The sequence below is a fragment of the Stegodyphus dumicola genome, chromosome 12 (assembly GCF_044657685.1).
Source record: "Stegodyphus dumicola isolate Sdum_Otavi_A_Nest chromosome 12, ASM4465768v1".
Lineage (NCBI taxonomy): Eukaryota > Metazoa > Arthropoda > Arachnida > Araneae > Eresidae > Stegodyphus > Stegodyphus dumicola.
In genome coordinates, this window is record NC_140779.1 from 113,203,892 (window position 1) to 113,222,978 (window position 19,087).

Below are 19,087 nucleotides of genomic sequence, written 5' to 3' on the forward strand. Positions count from 1 at the left end.
GTGAGAAAGCTGGCCAGTCCATACGGGTGATATCCTCCGATTGAAGGCATTAGCTTATGATGTTTGCACCGTGCGTTGTCATCCATAAACACAAATTGTACGCCCATGGCGCCCCGAAACAAACGTACACGTTGTTCCAGGATGACGTCCCGATAGATTTGGCTTGCCATGGTTCCAATTTGAACATGCAGGTTAGTTCTGGAACCCAGAAGAATTCCACCCCAAACGAGCCTTCCTGCACCACTGTAACGGTGTCATTCAATGATGTTTTCTTGGTGGTAACGGGTACCTGGAGCTCTCCATATGAAAGTCCGGCGAGAATCAGACTGCAAGCTAAACCTGGACTCATCGGAAAACATCACACAAGCCCACTGTTGCAGTGTCCACAATGCATACTCTCTACTCCAGGCTAACCACAGGCAACAGTGAGTTGCAGTAAGTGGAATGCATCTGGCAGGTCTACGAGCATATAGACTAATCTGCCCTAAGCATCTTTACAAGGTCTGCCTTGAAATTGTCGTACCAGTGGCTGAAAAGAGCTGACGAGACAGGTCTGAGGCTGTGCTCCGCCTGTTTCTTTTGGCAGTAACTGCCAAATACCGGTCCTCATTCGGCGTTGTAACTCTGGGGCAACCTGTGCTGTAATGTCTACTCACATTACCATCATCTTGGAATCGTTGCCAAAGCCTGGAGATGACACTCTGGGCAATTCCAAGTTTGTCTGATACTTCCAGTTGGGTACGCCCACATTCCAGACGGCCGATAATTCTACCACGTAAAAAATCATCCAAATGCATCCTTTGTGTCATAAATATTCAGTTATTGCACTGAAATGCTTATAAAGCGCCTGCGAACAATTTTACTTCTTTGCCTGTATTTCTTATATATCACTTTCTTACACTCTTGTCATTGTGACGTACCATCGGTGTCATCTGGAGACTTCCTGAAATTTGCATATGATTCTTGAAAATGTGTGTAGTGATTTTACAGGTGATATATTTATTTTAGTTTCGATTTCCGGGTGACTCCGAATTATCCTTAATTTATGGACATAAGTGTAATTCCTGATTTGTGGTGTATTTCAAAATTATATTCTTGAATAAAGATACTCCAACGAGCAATTTGGGGATTGCTGTATTTCATTGCATTCATATAAATCAATGCTTTGCAGTCGGTAACTACCGTAAATTCAATACCTTGTAAGAATTGTCAAAGTCTATCTAGAGTCCAGACAATTGCCATTAGCTCAAGTTTATTCCAGTGATAATTCTTTTCAGCTTCCGTTGTCTTCTTACTCACGCAGTAGACAAGATGCCATTTGCCGTCACTTCCGAGTTGAAGTAACATGCCAGCAATACCCCCTGAACATGCATCAGTATGGACTTCTGTTTGAGCCTTAGGGTTGTACAAAGCTAAAATTGGCTGATTCCTCCGTTCATTTTTCAGCACTGTAAAAGAATTCGGCTGACTTTCTTCCCATCTGAATGTTTGATTTTTCTTAGTTATTTGAGTCAATGGTCCAGCTTTAATGGCATAATTTAGAATAAATCTTCTAAAAAAACTTGTCAAACCAAGAAAGCGTCAAACTTCATGAATGCTTTTAGGTTCTGGGAATTTTGATATTACTTCAACTTTTCTTGATCCTAGCTTTATTCAGTTTTTATTAATGATAAACCCTAAATATTATATTTCTTGTTTGGCAAATTCTCATTTCGGTAACTTCAGGGTTAGTTTAGCTGCACGTAGTGCTTCAAATACTTTACTTAATTTCTGAATCATTTCTTCCAAAGTCCTTGCTGGAACAATTATATTGTCAAGGTAGCACAACACTTCTTTATTACATAATGTGGATAATGCATGATACATCAATCGTCGAAATTCTGCAGGAGTATTAGTCAACCCAAAAATCATTCTTTCAAATTGCCCACTTTCATCCGGTGTTACGAAAGCAGTTTTCTATTTTGCACTTTCAGTTAGTAGAATCTGTATATATCCGTGTCCTAAATCTAGCATTGTAAACAAAATACACTCATACAATCGTTCTAATAAATCATCTATTTTAGGCAGGGAAAATTTATCCTTTATAGTTTGGCTATTGAAACGCCTATAATCAACAGCTACTCTGTATTCACCCATCTTTTTCTTTATTAATATGACAGGACTAGCATATGGGGATTGCGTTTCTGTTACAATTTTATTTTCTTTTCATTCTTGGACTATTTTTTTGATCGCAGCTCTTTCAGAGGCATTTGTTCTATAAGGCTTATACATACTGGCTTTGAACCTTCGACTTCCTTAATGTCCATTTTTATGAGATCTGTGCACCCTAGTTCTGAAATATTTAGTGCGAAGCAGTCTCTGTATTCATTCAGAAGAAGCAGTAACTCTTACTGGTGATCAATGTCTAGATCCGAGCCAATTTTAACTTTGCTTAAACTTATAGTAGCTTTTATGTTGTTAATATTTTTCCTTTTTGCTGGGTTCAAGATCAATTCAGAAATTTCAGTATTTAAACACAATTGCTCTACCAACACACTAACACTTCTATCGCCAATGTTAATCATTGGTATACAAGTTTCGACATTTTTAATTTCTAATAAACAGCCGATACCTTCACAATTTTCTATCATAATTAATCCATTATCTGCAAAATCTGTTTCAGAACTGACAAGACTGATCGTATTTTTCTCTAATTCATTTGCCTCACGAGCTTTAAGGCAGACTCGGTTTATTTTTTCATCAATTTGGAGGTTACTAAATAGTTCATCTTCTCGATATCTGAAGTGAAATTTTTTTCCTATTCTGACATAAGTGATATGAGGGAGATCAAGCCATGTCCATCCGATGATTAGATCAACTGGCTGTGCATTATCAGAAACACGGTATATATTTAAGCCTTGATTTTTTACATTATCAACTTCGATATCGGGATTAATCATTCCTATAGAAGTCACTGCAGGCACCCTTTGATTTCCAAAACCATCAATTCATTCATAACAAGTTTGGGTTTAAGTTTCTGAGCAACTGAAGCCCTTAAGAGACAACAATAACTCCCCGAATCAATTAAAGCCTGTACTTCTTCAGAATTATTCAGTTTTGCTTTCTTCAAATATCAATTGCTCTCTTTTAAATTTTTGCCCACTTGCTCAACAGAATAATTTTTTTCATTTGAATGATTATTTTCAGCTTTAGTACCACAATTTTTAGCTTTATGAACTGTTTTATTACATTTTCGGCATATTACTACTGGTTTGGGCAGCGGACATTCCTTTGAAATGTTATAATGTAAATATTACAACTGAAGTATTTTGGTTCACCTTTTCATAATGTGTGATACCGTAGAGTTCTTTCTTTTCGTTGATTGTAGCAACTGGACCATCTTTAAAGGAGTGCCGTTTGTCGGAAGGCCCTTCTTTACCCGGTTGTTTATTGTTGAAAGTTGACTTCAAGGTACCATAATCATCTAGTTTTTCAACTAGATCAGTTGGTGAAATCAAGTTAGACCAGACGTCAATAAAATGATCTTTTACTTCTGGAGACACTTTATGTTTTATTCGATCTGCTATAATCAGGTCGCTCAGTTTCTCAAAAGTGTCTATTTTAAATCCAATTACCCATTCATTAAGAAAATTTCTTAACTCATGCACAAAATTCTTCCATGTGTTTCCTACACTCTTAACCCTCTAAGTGGCAAGGCCGTATATATACGGCCTAGAATATTTTTTGTGATATCTGTAAGAATGTATATTAAAATATATCATATTAAAATATGTCAAAGAAATTAAGGCAATATATCAAAAGAAAACAAATCCAGGTATGAAATACCAGGAGAGTTTTTACATTAAAATCCAAAAAGTAATTTGTTCTCATAGTAATTTGGGAAAATTTGTGCTTTCTTAGCAAAAACCCTGGCTGCTTAGAGGGATAATATGCATAACAAATTGTTGGCGAAATTTTTCAGGTGTCATCTTGTACCGTTTTAATAAGATCATTTTAACTTCTTTATAATCGTTTGCAATCTCATCAGTTTCTCTGGCGATTAACTGAGCAATGTCATATGGCAATAAGCCAATGAGACGAGTAACACATGTATTTTCTGGTATTTCAACTTGTTTAGCCAAACGTTCAAACATGATTAAATACAGACTGATATCACTCTCATCAGGTTTAAATTTTTTTACGAAACGAGGAAGCTCTAACTTTGGATTCATGTACATACCACTAGCATTTTCATTGGTGTCAGAATTTGTAGATCTACTTTCTGCTTCAATACGTAATTTTTCAATTCAAATTCCCTTTTCTACTTACATTTTCATTCCTCATATTCTTCTTTTCTCCTGCATTCTTCATCTTGACGTTTTTGTTCTTCAATTTCTTCATTTCACCTATGTTCTTCAATTTCTTCTTTTTCTTTTCTTTCATTTATTATAATGTTCAACAATTCTTTGGCATATTCTTCATCATACTCTTTGATAGCCAAAATTATCTTTTTCAAATTGTTCATTTTATGACTTTCATTTACATCTTCTCCCAATTCTTCAGCTAATATTCTTAAATCATATTTCTTTGCTTTACCAAAAATAGACATTTTCGTATTTATTAAAATGCAAATATATATACATATGCTATTATTATTAACTTCCAATTAGATAACTTAGTAGAACAAAGTTATTAGTATGTTATAAGTTTGTTTGGCGTTCTGAATATATTTCAAAATTTAAATAAATGGGAAAAAAATTAAACTCTTTTTCCAAAACAATAAAAAAATACCAAAATTTAATTTTATAATAAATATATTACATCAATCAATGCACATACCTTGAAATTCAAATTCTTTCAACCTATTTAAGTGTAGATTTAGTTTCAGAATAATCCCGCTTCTTATTTCTGTTATCTTCCTTTTGTATTTAAATTAATCACTTATAAGACATTTTTAAAAGATAACCAAATATTTATTAAAAGATAAATTGTACTCGTAACTTAATAACCTACAGGTAACATATCCATAAACATACATAACATAACAGACATTCTTACCGCATCGCATTAACGATATACAATTCAATTGTACTTCATCTGAATATTTTTAAAAATTAAATAAATAGAATGACATCTGGAAATTAGCTGTTGCCATTTCTCAATAGATATTCTGTCTAATAACAATAAATAATTTACAATCATGCTTACATGTGCTTTATTTATTATTTAAGACTTCTCTAGAAATACTATACACTATGTAGTTTCCCTTTTTTAAAGGTTAAATTAATGGAAAAGGGGGATATGCAAGTACACAATAAACATATAATGCAATTTTAAGGAATCTTATTTCAGTAAATATTACATCAACAATGAATAGCCTTACTGTCATTTTAGACTCTACCATTCATTCCAAAACAAAGAGAAAGCCATTTTTATTATGATTTATATTTACCTAATTTTACCCCTTTTTCGCAGAGCCTGTTGCTCATTTTCATTTTACTAAAATTTTTAAAAAGTTTATTTTAATAAAAGAAATAAAACTTTTTGTTTACCTCGTATCTAAGTTTTTTAACAACTTTCTGTTGATTCTGTTCTTCATACACACGCTTAACTACAAGTGCATAGAGAAAAATTTAATATAATTACAAGGATGCATACATAGATTCACAAATTAATTTTTTTAATAAATCTGATTTAATTAATAATATGAGTAGTAGTTTGTTATTTCATATTCTAGATAAAAATCTTCTCAAAATTAAAAGTAAACAAAGATAAATTTATTTTTCACTCTCAAATTATAATTACCTGTTGTAGGCATCGCAATCGAAGCTCCTTTATCAATGCCATCTGATGTGCTAATTTCCCCATTTAAATATGCTAATAATTCCTATAAATATTGAAAGAAAAAACGTGTGTAATTTGCATAATTTCATTTTTTAAAATTGCATTAAAATTTACAACTAACAAATTGGTGAAAGACTTTATGCTGAACACAATAAAGTCTTAAATATAGAAATTTAATTACAACTAAATTTTTACAATATTTCTAAAATAGTTTGACAAAAAAAAGGGGGACTACATATGTTTAAAAGAAAGATTAAAATTAAGCAATTTCTTAGTAATAATTTTTATACTTACACAGATTTTTTACTTCTTCAACGATTATCAATTACCGAGTTACAGTTAAGAAAATTCTTCATTATTTAATATATAACAATTCCTATTCCTGCTAATTTCCTATAGTTAAAAAAACTTTTAGCAATTATTAAGAACATATATACTTTATTTAATAAAGTCACCACAGACTAAAAAAGGTAATTGTAGGACTCCAAAATTTGGAAACTTAGGGCCTATGCTTAAGACAGTAACCAGGCTCTAACAATTGTCCAAACAGAGTTTACCTCTTTTATTCCAAAGACAATGGCAATCTCAGAGTGCTTAATTTCCTACACCTATGCCACTGTAATAATGTTAAGACATTTTTACTAACAGGAAATGATACTTTGGACCAACTTTTTAAGCAGTTGTGACTATTTTTTTTTTTTTTTTTTTTTTTAATTTATTCTTAGAAAATGGTTAAAACAGACTCTCATAAATTTACCTGATCATTACGAAATTTGTGTTCCGTCATTGTTCTTAATGATAAATGGATTCAATGCTGAAACAACATGGTCTCCTTTCCAAATGTTGACACAGAAGGCGTTATTTTATCAAACAAAAAAAAGCACTACGGGAAAGGTAAAAGGCAGAAGTAACATCTAGAGGTCAGTCTTTCATTATGGAGCGGGGAGAATTTTATTATAAAACTTGAATGCAAAAAACGATGTTACACTTTGTAGCTTTTAAGTCCACATTTAGCCTAGAAATGCCAGTGTGTTTCCCCTTTCTGAATGTTATAGTACCTTGCATTTAATGCTGGCTCATGATGAAAACTGTTTTAGTAGGCAGTCTTCCTCTAATCTAGTAATTTAAATTTCCTGAAGTTTCTGGGGGAGGACATATTTTTCTCAAGACTAGCAGTTATTAGGTACAGCTACCTCTATTTGCCATCAGTGAGCTTTATTTCTATTAACAAATTACCACTAAAAAGAAAGATCATAATCTACTCAGAGTATATTTAACCCTCTGACTGCTCAATTTGTGAACCGAAATCACTTCCCTTCCCCCCCCCCATATTTTAAATCTATATATAACTGAGAATTGAAAAATGCACCTTTTCTTTCTAGAAAATATTCTTTATACAAATTTTTATCATGAGAAACTACGTTGCCAGAAAAACCAATTTCAGATGTTATCACCAAAAAAAATTCTTTTTTAGAATAAATTTCAGTCGAATTACAGTTAATTTCTATTTACTGCATAATAGAAAAAAGTAAAATGTATAAAATTTAAGAAAATATAAAGAACTGAGGGGAAAATGCCTTAGAAATGCAGTTTAGTACGACAGAACTCAAAACAGGGTTCCAGGCAAAGTCTAACTTCACAGTCATTGCACCAGATTCAATAAATTTAATTTATAATGAATCTAATTAATAATTCAATAATTTACTTAAATAATCGAGAAAATTGCTGAACGTTTTCAGCAGCCATTTCTTTAAGAAAAAAGTGGCAAAAAGTGAAGTGTGAGCGCTAATACCACGTGCCTTTAAATGCCGCAATTTAGTGGACAACTAACGATATCTGTTGGCCAAAACGTAAACTAAATGCCTAATACTGTATATAATTTATTTCAATGGTTAAACGGGGGAAAAACGGGATGCGCTCCTCAATAAAGAAAGAAAAACATATGACCACGGGATGAACAAATTTTGCTATATTTGAGTTGTCCGTGGAAATCGCAAGATGATCAGTCAGAGGGTTAAGGGTGCCTCTTGGATTATCGGTAAGTTGTTGTTTCATTTATCGCAAAGTTGTTGTTTCATTTATGGTAACCTGAGTAGTTGAATGTTACGGAAACCCTATCACGACATTATTGGCTGTGTGGTTGCGATGAATTTGAATGATGGGAAAAGATTTGTAAGGGCTTATTTGCGTGTTAGATGTTGGTTAGGAAGTATAGTAAAAAGTCTTTAATCTGGACTCGTCAGGATTTTGGCGATTCCGGATTAGGGGTTTTTCCGGGTTATAGACCATCAATTTAAATCTGGCAAGATAGCATGCAGAAATTATAAAATTAAAAATATTAAACCTTAATTTATGAAATAAAGAGCAATTACGGTCTAAAAGGTATCAAAATTTACACGAAAAAAGCTTAATATTTATTTTACTTTATTAAACATTTCTTTCAATGTGCACATGCGTAAAACATACATTATGCATAGCTGAAATTAGAAAATTGCAACCAGAAAAGTATTTGATGTGTATTTGTGATATTTATAATGACGAGAAATTTGATTTAAATCATATCAGAGTACATCGAGACGAAACACTACATTTAGTAAGGAATTTTAAGCCAAATAAAATAAAAACATCTCCCCTGAAGATAAGGATAGTGCTGACAGATCAACTTCCAGTCCATTGCGTGCCGCAACGTTCCCCCCCCCCGCCCCTGCAGAGCAGCATGAAATTTATAAACAGATTTTGGAATAGTCAGAGAAATAAAGGATATGCCTTTATCCCTTTTTTGCAGCAATTCCACTTTTTGTTTGATGGACGTCGAAACATACTTTCGCTTTGTAGATCCTTTGGCAGCTCCAGCATCGGAAATTCTATTTGACATAATCGAAAGTTCAAGTTTACTTTTATAAAATTGCTCTAACAGTCTGCAAAAAATAATAAGCCGGATCCAATTAGAAGATTAAGGAGCAACGCAATCTGCAACATTAACTGAAATAGATAATTAGATAATTTTTGCTTAGCTTATACCGTCCGTTGCACATTAAATGTGTATGCATAAACGTATTATGCACATGCGCATAATACCATAAATGCATTATGTGTGCATGTGCAGAAAGTTTGTAGCTTTGAGGTCCGGATTAAAGACTTTTGACTGTACTATGTATGTTACTACTGCATCAAAAAAAGACAGAGAAATAAATCCTTTTAAACACCTTTTTAAACCCAAACGCAGATATAAAAAGTCTCAGACTAAATTGGACAGGGTAAACTCCTAGTATACAGAACGGCTTTGGCACGATTTGATTTGTCGCCAACACCAAAATGACTTGTTTACTGCTCATAATAATGTCACCAAATTCCATGTGTACTTATATACTGGGATTAAACCCAGAACAGAAAACTGTGTATATGGCGCACACAAATAATTTTTATAACTAAAAAATTAGTAAAAGAAGCACTTCCTCAAAGAACCTGGTAAAATGTAAACACTGCAAACAATGGAGATAATAATTCAAACCTGGTAATTCAATAGATTTGCATGTTCGAAGGTAGCAACCATCCTCTAATGCTGTGTTTGGTTCTTTACATTGCTGTTCATAATTTTGCATGTTGTAGCATCACACTTTTTGTTTGCCTTTGCAAGTGTAATATATTCTTCACTTATTCACTATTATTTTGCTGATAACCATGTTATCTTTTATGAATTTTTTAACAATGACTAAATGGAATTACTTTCATTTAATTAAAGAAGTTGTCTGCAGTGGTGCATGTCTTAAAGATTACTCCTTCATCGAAACCATGTTCCCAGCAAACAATAGATTAGTGGAGTTTCCGATGCCGCTGATTAAGAAGCACGTGTCAAAGTGAACAATTATGACTGACGAATGGCAACATATTTATTCTTAGGCAAGCAATGGAATTATGTGCATCAGAACGTTAATCACTTCACAAATTTCATTTATCTGGCAACTGGTACAAATATCCAGTCCAAAGAATTGAGCAGGTAGTTTCTAATAGTTAAAATTACAAAAACAAAACCAAAAAAAAAAGTTATCTTCATAATGGCAAGATGAATTCACCAAACTTTAAACACAATTAAAGATTATATCGTTTTAGGGTAATACATCTCTGGCAATTTACTTTATGACATAAGGTTTTAAAAAAAGAGGGAGGGCAGCATAAAAATCTGGAAAAAGAAATTCAATATTGCTAGGTATAAGTATACAAATCTTTTAAAACTACTTTGTAATAATAGAATTAGAAATATGTTTCAGTAATAATACTAACATTTACTTTACTTTTTTATGCTAATCTTTACTTACAGGTGTTTAACATCATGCTTTTCTACCAACCTGAATTGAATTGCATTAAATTTTAATCAGCTTATTTTTAACTTTATATGTTTAATACCATGCTTTTCTGCTAACTGAACTTAACTTTACGAATTGTTATGTTTAACACACTAAAATTGACTTGTGTGCTTAATACGTTTAATCAGCTAATTTTTAGCTAAACTTGCATATGCTTATCACTCAATGCACCAAGTATCATGTTCATGTTAAATTTGACTTAGATATCCATTATTATATCATGTTTCATTTCAAAACTTAAACGTATATCACTCATACCTTTACTGTTTGCAAGCCTGGTGACAAAACAGGTAATGTCACCAACAGGTTCTTTCTAGAAGAAAACCCCTAGTAAATTCCTAGCATTTACAATACTCAAGATGCTTTTAATAACCTGAAATATATTTTTTCCATTTTACGATTCGGTTCTTTGTGGATGAAAACCCATTCCTTTCATAGTAATCTACAGGAAACAGTAACTTATATAATGACCACCATCTCAGTTTAGATGGCACATGATGCATAACTGTACTTACGTGTAACTAAAATCAGCACCAAAAACCTTTTGTACTATTATCAAAATTATTCATATAATTATTGACTGACAGCTTAACTTTAAAATAAAAATCAGGTCTGATGGAAAAAATTTTTAAAGAAAAAAGTGACATATTCCCTTACAGTATATGTACTCCAGTACAGTACTTAACTAATAGTCTTCAGCGACTTTACCGCTTAGCCACTAGTGGGCCATTTCATCCATGACTATGAAGCCTTTAATTCAATCAATCAAATTAATGTACTCACATACTGTAAACAGATTTCGGAATGGTTAGAGAAACAAAAGATATGCCTTTATCCATTTTTTGCAGCAATTCCACTTTTTGTTTGAAGGACATCGAAACATGCTTTTGCTTTGTAGATCCTTTGGCAGCTCTAGAATCCGAAACTCTTTTTGACATAATCGAAAGTTCAAGCTTACTTTTTATAAAATTGCTCTAACAGTCTGCAAAAAATAATAAGCCAGATCCAATTAGAGGATTAAGGAACAATGCAATCTGCAACATTAACTTAAATAGATAATTACATAATTTTTGCCTAGCTTATACAGTCCGTTATACATTAAACGCACATGCGTAAACGTATTATGTGCATGCATAAACGCATTAATGTGTTTACACATGGGCAGAAAGTTTATAGCTTTGAGGTATGGATTAAAGACTTTGTACCGTACTTTGGTTATTTTATGGTTTACACGGTAAAATGGCTGAATGTGGTAAGATTAATTTGAAGTTTCTGTATGATTTGAAACAAAAGGAAAAAAAGCATTAATTGACTAGTGTGTAAATGAAGGTTTACTTAGTAGCAATATAAGTGTTCTGTTTGTACGAAAGAAATGCATATGGTCGAACGTCAGAGGATACCGACACTATGGAGGATATTTTTTGCTCTTATTTTTGTGAATTTATGTGGCGATGCCAGTATACAGACTCTAGTTCAGATAATTTTAGGACATTTTTGCATGCTGTTAAGGAATTTTGTTTATTGAAGGTACGGAAATTTCTAATTAAGGTAAGTGGATATTTCCTTTGTGTAGTGCTAAGATGAATTTCCTTTGTGTAATGCTAAGATGAAATTTCTTTTTTATGTTACTTCTTTGTTTAATTTTAAATGTAGTTTATTCAGATTATGTATTTTTGGGGTACTTTTCCATTTTGCTGGTGCAAATGCAAAAAATGTAAAGTCGCCAAAAATGGTAAAACTGATGCCAAATGGAATATCCTCGCTGGTAACCTTTTACGCCTCATTTTCAAAACAAGTCACAGCCATTTCTTATCAGATTGATTGTTTCTTTCAATACTGGCATACAGTTACATAGAATTTTTATGCCCTAAAGCCCCTGACGCCCAATTTTATGCACTAAGGCCATTTGCAATAATTAAGTCAAGCAGGATGCAACCACACCGCTCACCCGAATGCAAAAATATAGAAAAGGCAAAGTCAAGGCTTAAAATCATCAATTCTAATAAGAATGCACTAGCAAAGTAAAGCACTGCAGTTTCATATAATTTCTAAGTAAGCTATTCATATGAATTGAAATAATTCTTGCATTTAAACTTGTACTCCAAATTAAGATTTAACTTGAAATTACTGTAGAGAATTACTGAGAGAATTAAATTTTTGTAGCGTAGTTTACGTGAGATGAGATCACTTAAAGTCACGTGATATGTACCATGAAAGCATAATAAATTCTTAATGTTTTTTTTACAAATTTATTGTCTGTTTACAAAATTTTTAACAATATTAAAATGTTTATGCCTTCAAAATAAAAAATTCTTAGAACTAACATATGTTAATACTTTTTATGTGTATACTGTGTGTTGTTGGCAATAAAGTCTGCTTGGCAAGATTTGCGTCGGCGAAACCGAAAAGTACCATTTTTTGTTTGGCTCTACTGTAGAATTGGCTGCTCCTCTGACTTTTTTAAATGAAAACAGATGCACATGGACAAAGTCAAGGGAGTGTGCACGTTAGAGTAGATTTACAGGTGCTCCTTGGATTATCAATAAGTTGTTTCATTTATCGCCAATTTGTTGTTTCATTGTTTTCCTGGCTGCTCTTTAGAATATGGTAACTGGTAGTTTGGCGACATTTTGGAGGCGATAAAGGTTACTACCTGGGACTTTGGTAATAATGTGAGCAGTACTCAGTTCCGATTACGCATTATTTTGTGTGAGGGAAAATGTAAAGTCGCCAAAAATGGTAAAACTGATGCCAAATGGAATATCCTCGCTGGTAACCTTTTACGCCTCATTTTCAAAACAAGTCACAGCCATTTCTTATCAGATTGATTGTTTCTTTCAATACTGGCATACAGTTACATAGAATTTTTATGCCCTAAAGCCCCTGACGCCCAATTTTATGCACTAAGGCCATGGGATATGTCATGTGATATTAATGGATGAATTACGGTTCTTTAATCGGAAAAGGGGGGAATTTGGAAAAATATCTCTGGCTGTATATTATTTTGTATTAAGCTTCATTGTGTGTTGTGTGAAGTAGGGTTGAATAATTTTGGGATTGTATGGCGCTGTCTAAAGTGGATTCTAGATTTTTAATGCGTTTGTGTGATAATTCAAAAGAATTGGTTGAATGGTGCATGAGTGTAGGTTTAATTGCTTTTTATTTAGCGGAGGAAGTGTGGAGGAAAAATTCGCAGAAAAAATCGTTCAATAATTTTATTGAATCCATAATAAAAGTGTATCCACCATGTAAGCAAGATTCTGAAGAAGATTAGGTAAGTTAGTATTTTTAATTATTTGTGTGTGTGTGTGATTATGGCAGAGCCTCGAGGGCTATCTGCCTAAGAGGAGGGATGCCTTCGTGGAGGACTTTCTAAGGGAAACTGGCTTGTATACACATTACACATGAGGAAAACCACGAAAACGCCCAAGCAGCCAGCCCGTTCGCGGGATTCGAACCTCGGACCGAACTACCAGTGTTCAGTGACTTTACCGCTCGGCCGCTGGTGGGCTTTTAATTATTTGACGATATTATTTTTATGCATTGTTCTAAATGTAAGGTGGAAGTAAAGTAATTTGGTATTATTGGGAAAATTGTTATTAGCAATGATTTAGTTTAAAGTAATTAGGATTGTAAGCTAATTTTTTTTAATGTATCTGCTTATTTATATTTTAAGTAGTGTTTTTGAATTTAATTATATTTTAATTAAATGATAGTTATTTTGTGAATTTTATGTTTGTAGGAATTTGGTATACGTTTTAGTTGAAGTAAACGTGCATGGAAATAATTTAAATATTTGACACTAAGTACTTGTAATGTTTGCAGTATGAATTCGTTGGTGACGTTTATAATATAATAGATAATTTAGAGGCCAAAGTTTTTGGATATTTTATTTATTTTATACGTGGAAATGTTGATATTTGGAAAGGGTATATACTTTTTTGTTATTAGGTAATTTCATATATGTTCTTTTTAACGGGTTTAAAGATTCAGAAAATTGTCATGCATTTTCGTGAAATTTTTCTAATTTATGAGAAAAAAGCAGTGTACATGGATATGGTGAAGAGTGTGCGCAATGCCAATTTTGTGCAATTCTGGGATTTTTTTTTAAGTAAAAATAAGTCAACGTGTACATGGTTTAGTGATATTTTAATTAAATGATAGTTATTTTGTGAATTTTATGTTTGTAGGAATTTGGTATACGTTTTAGTTGAAGTAAACGTGCATGGAAATAATTTAAATATTTGACATTAAGTATTTGTAATGCTTGCGGTATGAATTCGTTGGTGACATTTATAATATAATGGATGATTTAGAGGTAAAAGTTTTGGAAATTTTATTTATATTATACGTGGAAATGTTCATATTTAGAAAGGGTATATACTTTTTCGCGATCAGGTAATTTCATATATGTTCTTTTTACCGGGTTTAAGATTCAGAAAATTGTCATGTATTTTCGTGAAATTTTTCTAATTTATGAGAAAAAAGCAGTGTACATGGATATAGTGAAGAGTGTGCGCAATGCCCCTTTTGTGTAATTCTGGGATGTTTTTTTAAGTAAAAATAAGTCGACGTGTACATGGTTTATGTATATGTGTTATTTTGAAAAATGCGTAAGGAGTATGGTATTGTGCACTTTTTCCCAATTTTGCAGTGAATATTTGTCATGATTAAGCAGTTTTGTTAGATAAAATTTCTAGCATAAGTGTAATTCGGCTAGTAGATTGTTGGAAGAAGTGTTCAGTAGATAAAAAGAAAAGAAACATGTCTTTACTTCGTGAGGACAAAATGGCGGCGGGGAAAAAAAAATAGAGGGTTGCTGTAGGAGAGTTGGTCGCCAAATTTTCGCCAAAAAATCGCCAAGTTACCATAATCTAAAGATCAACCGTTTTCCTTTATCACCAATTTGTTGTGGTAACCTGAGCAGATCAATGTTATGAAAACCCTATTATGACATAATTGTTTGTGTGATTGTAGTCAATTTGAATGATTAGAAAAGATTTGGAAAGTTTGTATCAGATTTTGGATAAGAAATACGTTGTTATTTTGTGGTTTACATGGTAAAATGGCTGAATGTGGTCAAATTCATTTGAAGTTTCTGCACAATTTGGAACGAAAGGGAAAAAAGCATAATTAACTTGTGTGTAAATGAAGGTTTACTTAGTGGCCATTATTAAGTGTCCTGTTTGTAGGAAGGAAATGCGTATGGTCGAATGTTGGACGCCCAAATTCATAAATAAGATACGTGGGTATTTCCTTTAATGTAGTGCTAAGATGACTTTGCTTTTTTATGTTATTTTATTGTTTGATTTAAAATGTAGCTTATTTAGATTATATATATATACATATATATATATTTTTTTTTTTTTTTTTGGCTGCTCCTTTAAGTTTTTAAGTGAATATAGATCGATATATGCATGGACAAAGTCAAGAGAGTGCACCATGATTAGTTTGTGCAATTCTCTGATGTTTTTTATGTGAAAATAGGTCGATGTGTACATGGATATCGAGTTTGTGCAATTCTTCAACTTGTTATTTTGAATTTGTGTAGTGGCGATTTTTGAAAAAATAAGCCACTACACAAAGTCACACTGAATAAGTCAATGAATTGCACTAACTCAGTGTCCATGTACTACCAAAAATCACAAATTTTCACCAAGGAGCACCAGTAAATATATTTTTACCATCTATTCTAAATAAAACAGTTAACTTTTAATTACTAATAAAAAGGCATTTAGCAAATGAATTTTGAAACCAATATTCAATACGAAAATTCACTGAAAATTTTGGTACAACTCTGATATAAGCCCTTATTTCACCAAATGTGGCGATATGTGTTCTGCGCTGGTTTTTGGCACAATTGCGTGTTGTTTGGCAACCCTGTTGACGTTGAAAAGTCATGCTCTGTGTCTGAGAAGCTAGGGGAGAAAAATAAAATGATGGAAGTTGTTGAATTGAAGTTCGGCAAAAGGAAATATTGTCACGGCCATCCTGTTGAGGAGCAGTGGGTATTTGGAGACGTGGAAAGAGGGTCTGAGAGATTATTTTTAGTGGCTGTGTATGATAAAAGTAGGGATTTGTGATTATTTGTTATTTTATTTATTTGTGAACCACAGTATGAATCTGGCTGTCATATAAATACGATAGTGATTACGTGAAGGCATGTTAAAGGTGGTACGAAATTGGTATTTCTGCTATTTGAAAAAGCATTAATTCATGGTAAGTGCATGTTATTTTATTCTTGTTCTTATTTTGTAGAATGTTATGTTCATTGATTTTTTAGTATGAATTTTCATCGTTATTGTTGTTTTTTTAATTGTTTGAAATTTATTTTGTTGATTAGTACGTACCATCTAAATTGTGCAATTCGTAGATGTTTTTTAAAGTTGAAACAGAATGCTGTATACATGGTATTCTTTGAAATTTATTGCTGTTATGTTAATTTATTAAAGTGAGGCGTGCGTAGTTCGTAGAATCGTTTGTTGCCTAAGTTGTGCAATTCGTAGATGTTTTCTTAAGTTTAAACAGGATGCTGTGTACATGGTATTCTTTGAAATTTATTGTTGTTATGTTAATTTATTAAAGAGAGGTCTGCGTAGTTCGTAGCCTAGATTGTGCCATTTGTAGATGTTTTTTTAAGTTAAAACATATCGCTGTGTACATGGACTCTTGTCAAATAATTTTGGTTAGAAATTTACGGTTTTGCTATCTAAATTTTTTGTTTTTGTTTTGAATTTTTAGCTTAAATTGTGTGTTCAAAATGTGGTTTTTGCATTCGCAAAAACCGTGTTTTTGGAGACATTTTAGGCACTTATGTTAGGGAGACATTTTATTATTTAAGTTCAAAATGTAGACAAAAAATTTAGATAGCAATATGGCAGCGTGGAGTTTCCCGGCAAAGATATTTGGCGACTTGAGGGAGCATATCAGAGTAGTTCCAAAATTTTCCCTTACTACATAAGTGCTACACTAAAAAATATAATTCTAAAAACAGAACAAGAAAAGACATATTTAACTTGAATTCTTAATTCAAAGCACAGAACGAGGTTAAACTACCTTTCGATCAGGTCGTCTCACAGCAGGTATGTTTTCTGCCTGCAAATATAATTCCCATAAAACCGTTTTTAAAAGTATTAATGATCTTAGCATACATTAGTATAATAAACAAGAAAATAATAAATAAGAAGAAGAAATGAAAGTAATGTTAAAATGAATTTGTTTTAACATACCTCAGCTTTTCTCACATACTCTGGATGAAATAAGTGGGCATTTTTCAAGAAAAATAAGAGACTTTCTAAAGTATAGTATTTTTTAATTGCTGCCTTTTTTCTAGAAATAAAAAAGGAAAAAAATAACAAATTTCCATACCCTTGAAGTGAAATGATTTACACACCTCTAAAAATGCTAACTAGATCTGTACATAATATTATCACTCATAAATATTCCAAACTTTCACAAGAAGTTCGGGGTGGAGGGCAGAATCACCCACTTATTTGGCGCTTTTTACAAGAGTAAGAAAAATTGCATTTGTGTCAATTTTCTTTGACTTTTTGAGTGAAAATACATCGATGTGTACATGGACAAAGTCAACGGGGTGAGCAATGCCGAATTTGTCAAATTCTCTGATTTTTTTTAAGTGAAAATAGGTCGATGTGTACATGGATACCAAGTTTGTGAAATTCAAGCAGTGGCTGATTCTGCACTTTCCCCAAAAAGTGTAATCAAAACATATGTATTACGAAACTATGTTCCACTCACCGCCATAATTCCAAATAATTTGTCTCCACAGTTTTAGGCCATGAATATTCACCAAAAATAATCTGATTATTTCTCTCCGTGATAGGCTTTTTATTTACATTGTATTCACGAAGAATACTCAGCGGATCAACCATTGTATGATTACCCAATCAGAAAAGAAATGTTTGTTTCTAATTGCCCCTTTTATTTATAAAATTAAAAAGAAACTCACAATACTGCTAAAGCTTAAAGTGACGAAAGACAACGCAGGCCACGTAACAGACACACAAAGTAGACAGATGTCTTATTTTGCACCCGCTAAGTCTTTCTGCACCGATGGGCGAAAAATCAAGCTTAGGTGTTAAGGAGAGGTATATAGCACGGAGTATAAAGTATAATACTCTCTGGTATATAGAAAGGGGGCGATTTCGTATTTCAGAGGAGAGTAAAAAGGAACTTCATACATTTCGTACGAGTTCGAAAGGCCAGGAAGAAGAGCGGAGACAAAATAAAATTTAAAATAAATGGCCCAAAAAATAATAGAGGGAAAGAAAAAAAAGGGGGGCCTATAGAAAGAAAAGGAAAAGAAGTAGGAAATATCCTAAAATACGATTGTGTCCCTGAGTGTAGTTAAAAGGAGAAGAAGCTGTCTTCATTTACAATAAATACTGTCTCACAGGTGTGTGTATAGTGAGTGTGTTTGGTAATGCTGAGTAGATGTGATACTGGGGGGGGGGGGGATAATGCATCGTATCAAAGTATTTAGCATGGAATACAAAGTAATATGTACAGTCGGTCACAAAAGTATTCGAACACCGGTACCCTATCAGAAAATGACAAGATGGCGTTTTTTTTTCTCTTTCTCTCTGTGTGTCGTGTTATTCCATCCTAGGTTTTCTTCTCCCCCCATCTTGGAAAAAACTGGAAAAAATTGGTTACGATCTCTTTTTGAATGGGGAGATGCCATTTTGAGAAAAAGCTGACGACCCTATCTTGGAGAATGAACATGACCGCTCTACACACCCTTTTACTCTCTCTCTCTCTCTCTCTTTTTGAATTGGGAAGCCATTTTGGGAAAAAGCAGACGACCCTATCTTGGAGAATGGAAATGAACGCCTCTCCCTCTCTCTTTGAAATGGGAAGCCATTTTGGGACCCTCTATT

The 19,087-nt window shown here is 32.8% G+C and overlaps 1 protein-coding gene across 5 annotated transcripts in view; it reads right to left on the reverse strand.

The window, feature by feature from the left end:
• Positions 1-18,220, reverse strand: part of LOC118179836 (uncharacterized) — a 94,154-nt gene extending 75,934 nt beyond the window's left edge. For 4 of the 5 annotated variants that reach the window (XR_015038259.1, XR_015038258.1, XR_015038260.1 and 1 more), the window contains exons 1-5: positions 17,946-18,220; positions 17,417-17,516; positions 17,244-17,282; positions 5,785-5,866; positions 5,532-5,590 (exon numbers count right to left, since the gene is read on the reverse strand). Coding sequence is in view for 2 of the 5 variants with exons in the window: in XM_085806806.1 (XP_085662932.1) it covers positions 5,532-5,590; positions 5,785-5,866; positions 17,244-17,282; positions 17,417-17,516; positions 17,946-18,079 (414 nt within the window). In the remaining 3 variants the exon portion in view is untranslated. Of the gene's footprint in view, positions 1-5,531; positions 5,591-5,784; positions 5,867-17,243; positions 17,283-17,416; positions 17,517-17,945 lie in introns of those variants that run through there. The other variant, XM_085806807.1, reaches the window with a different exon arrangement.
• Between the last annotated feature and the right edge of the window lie 867 nt (positions 18,221-19,087).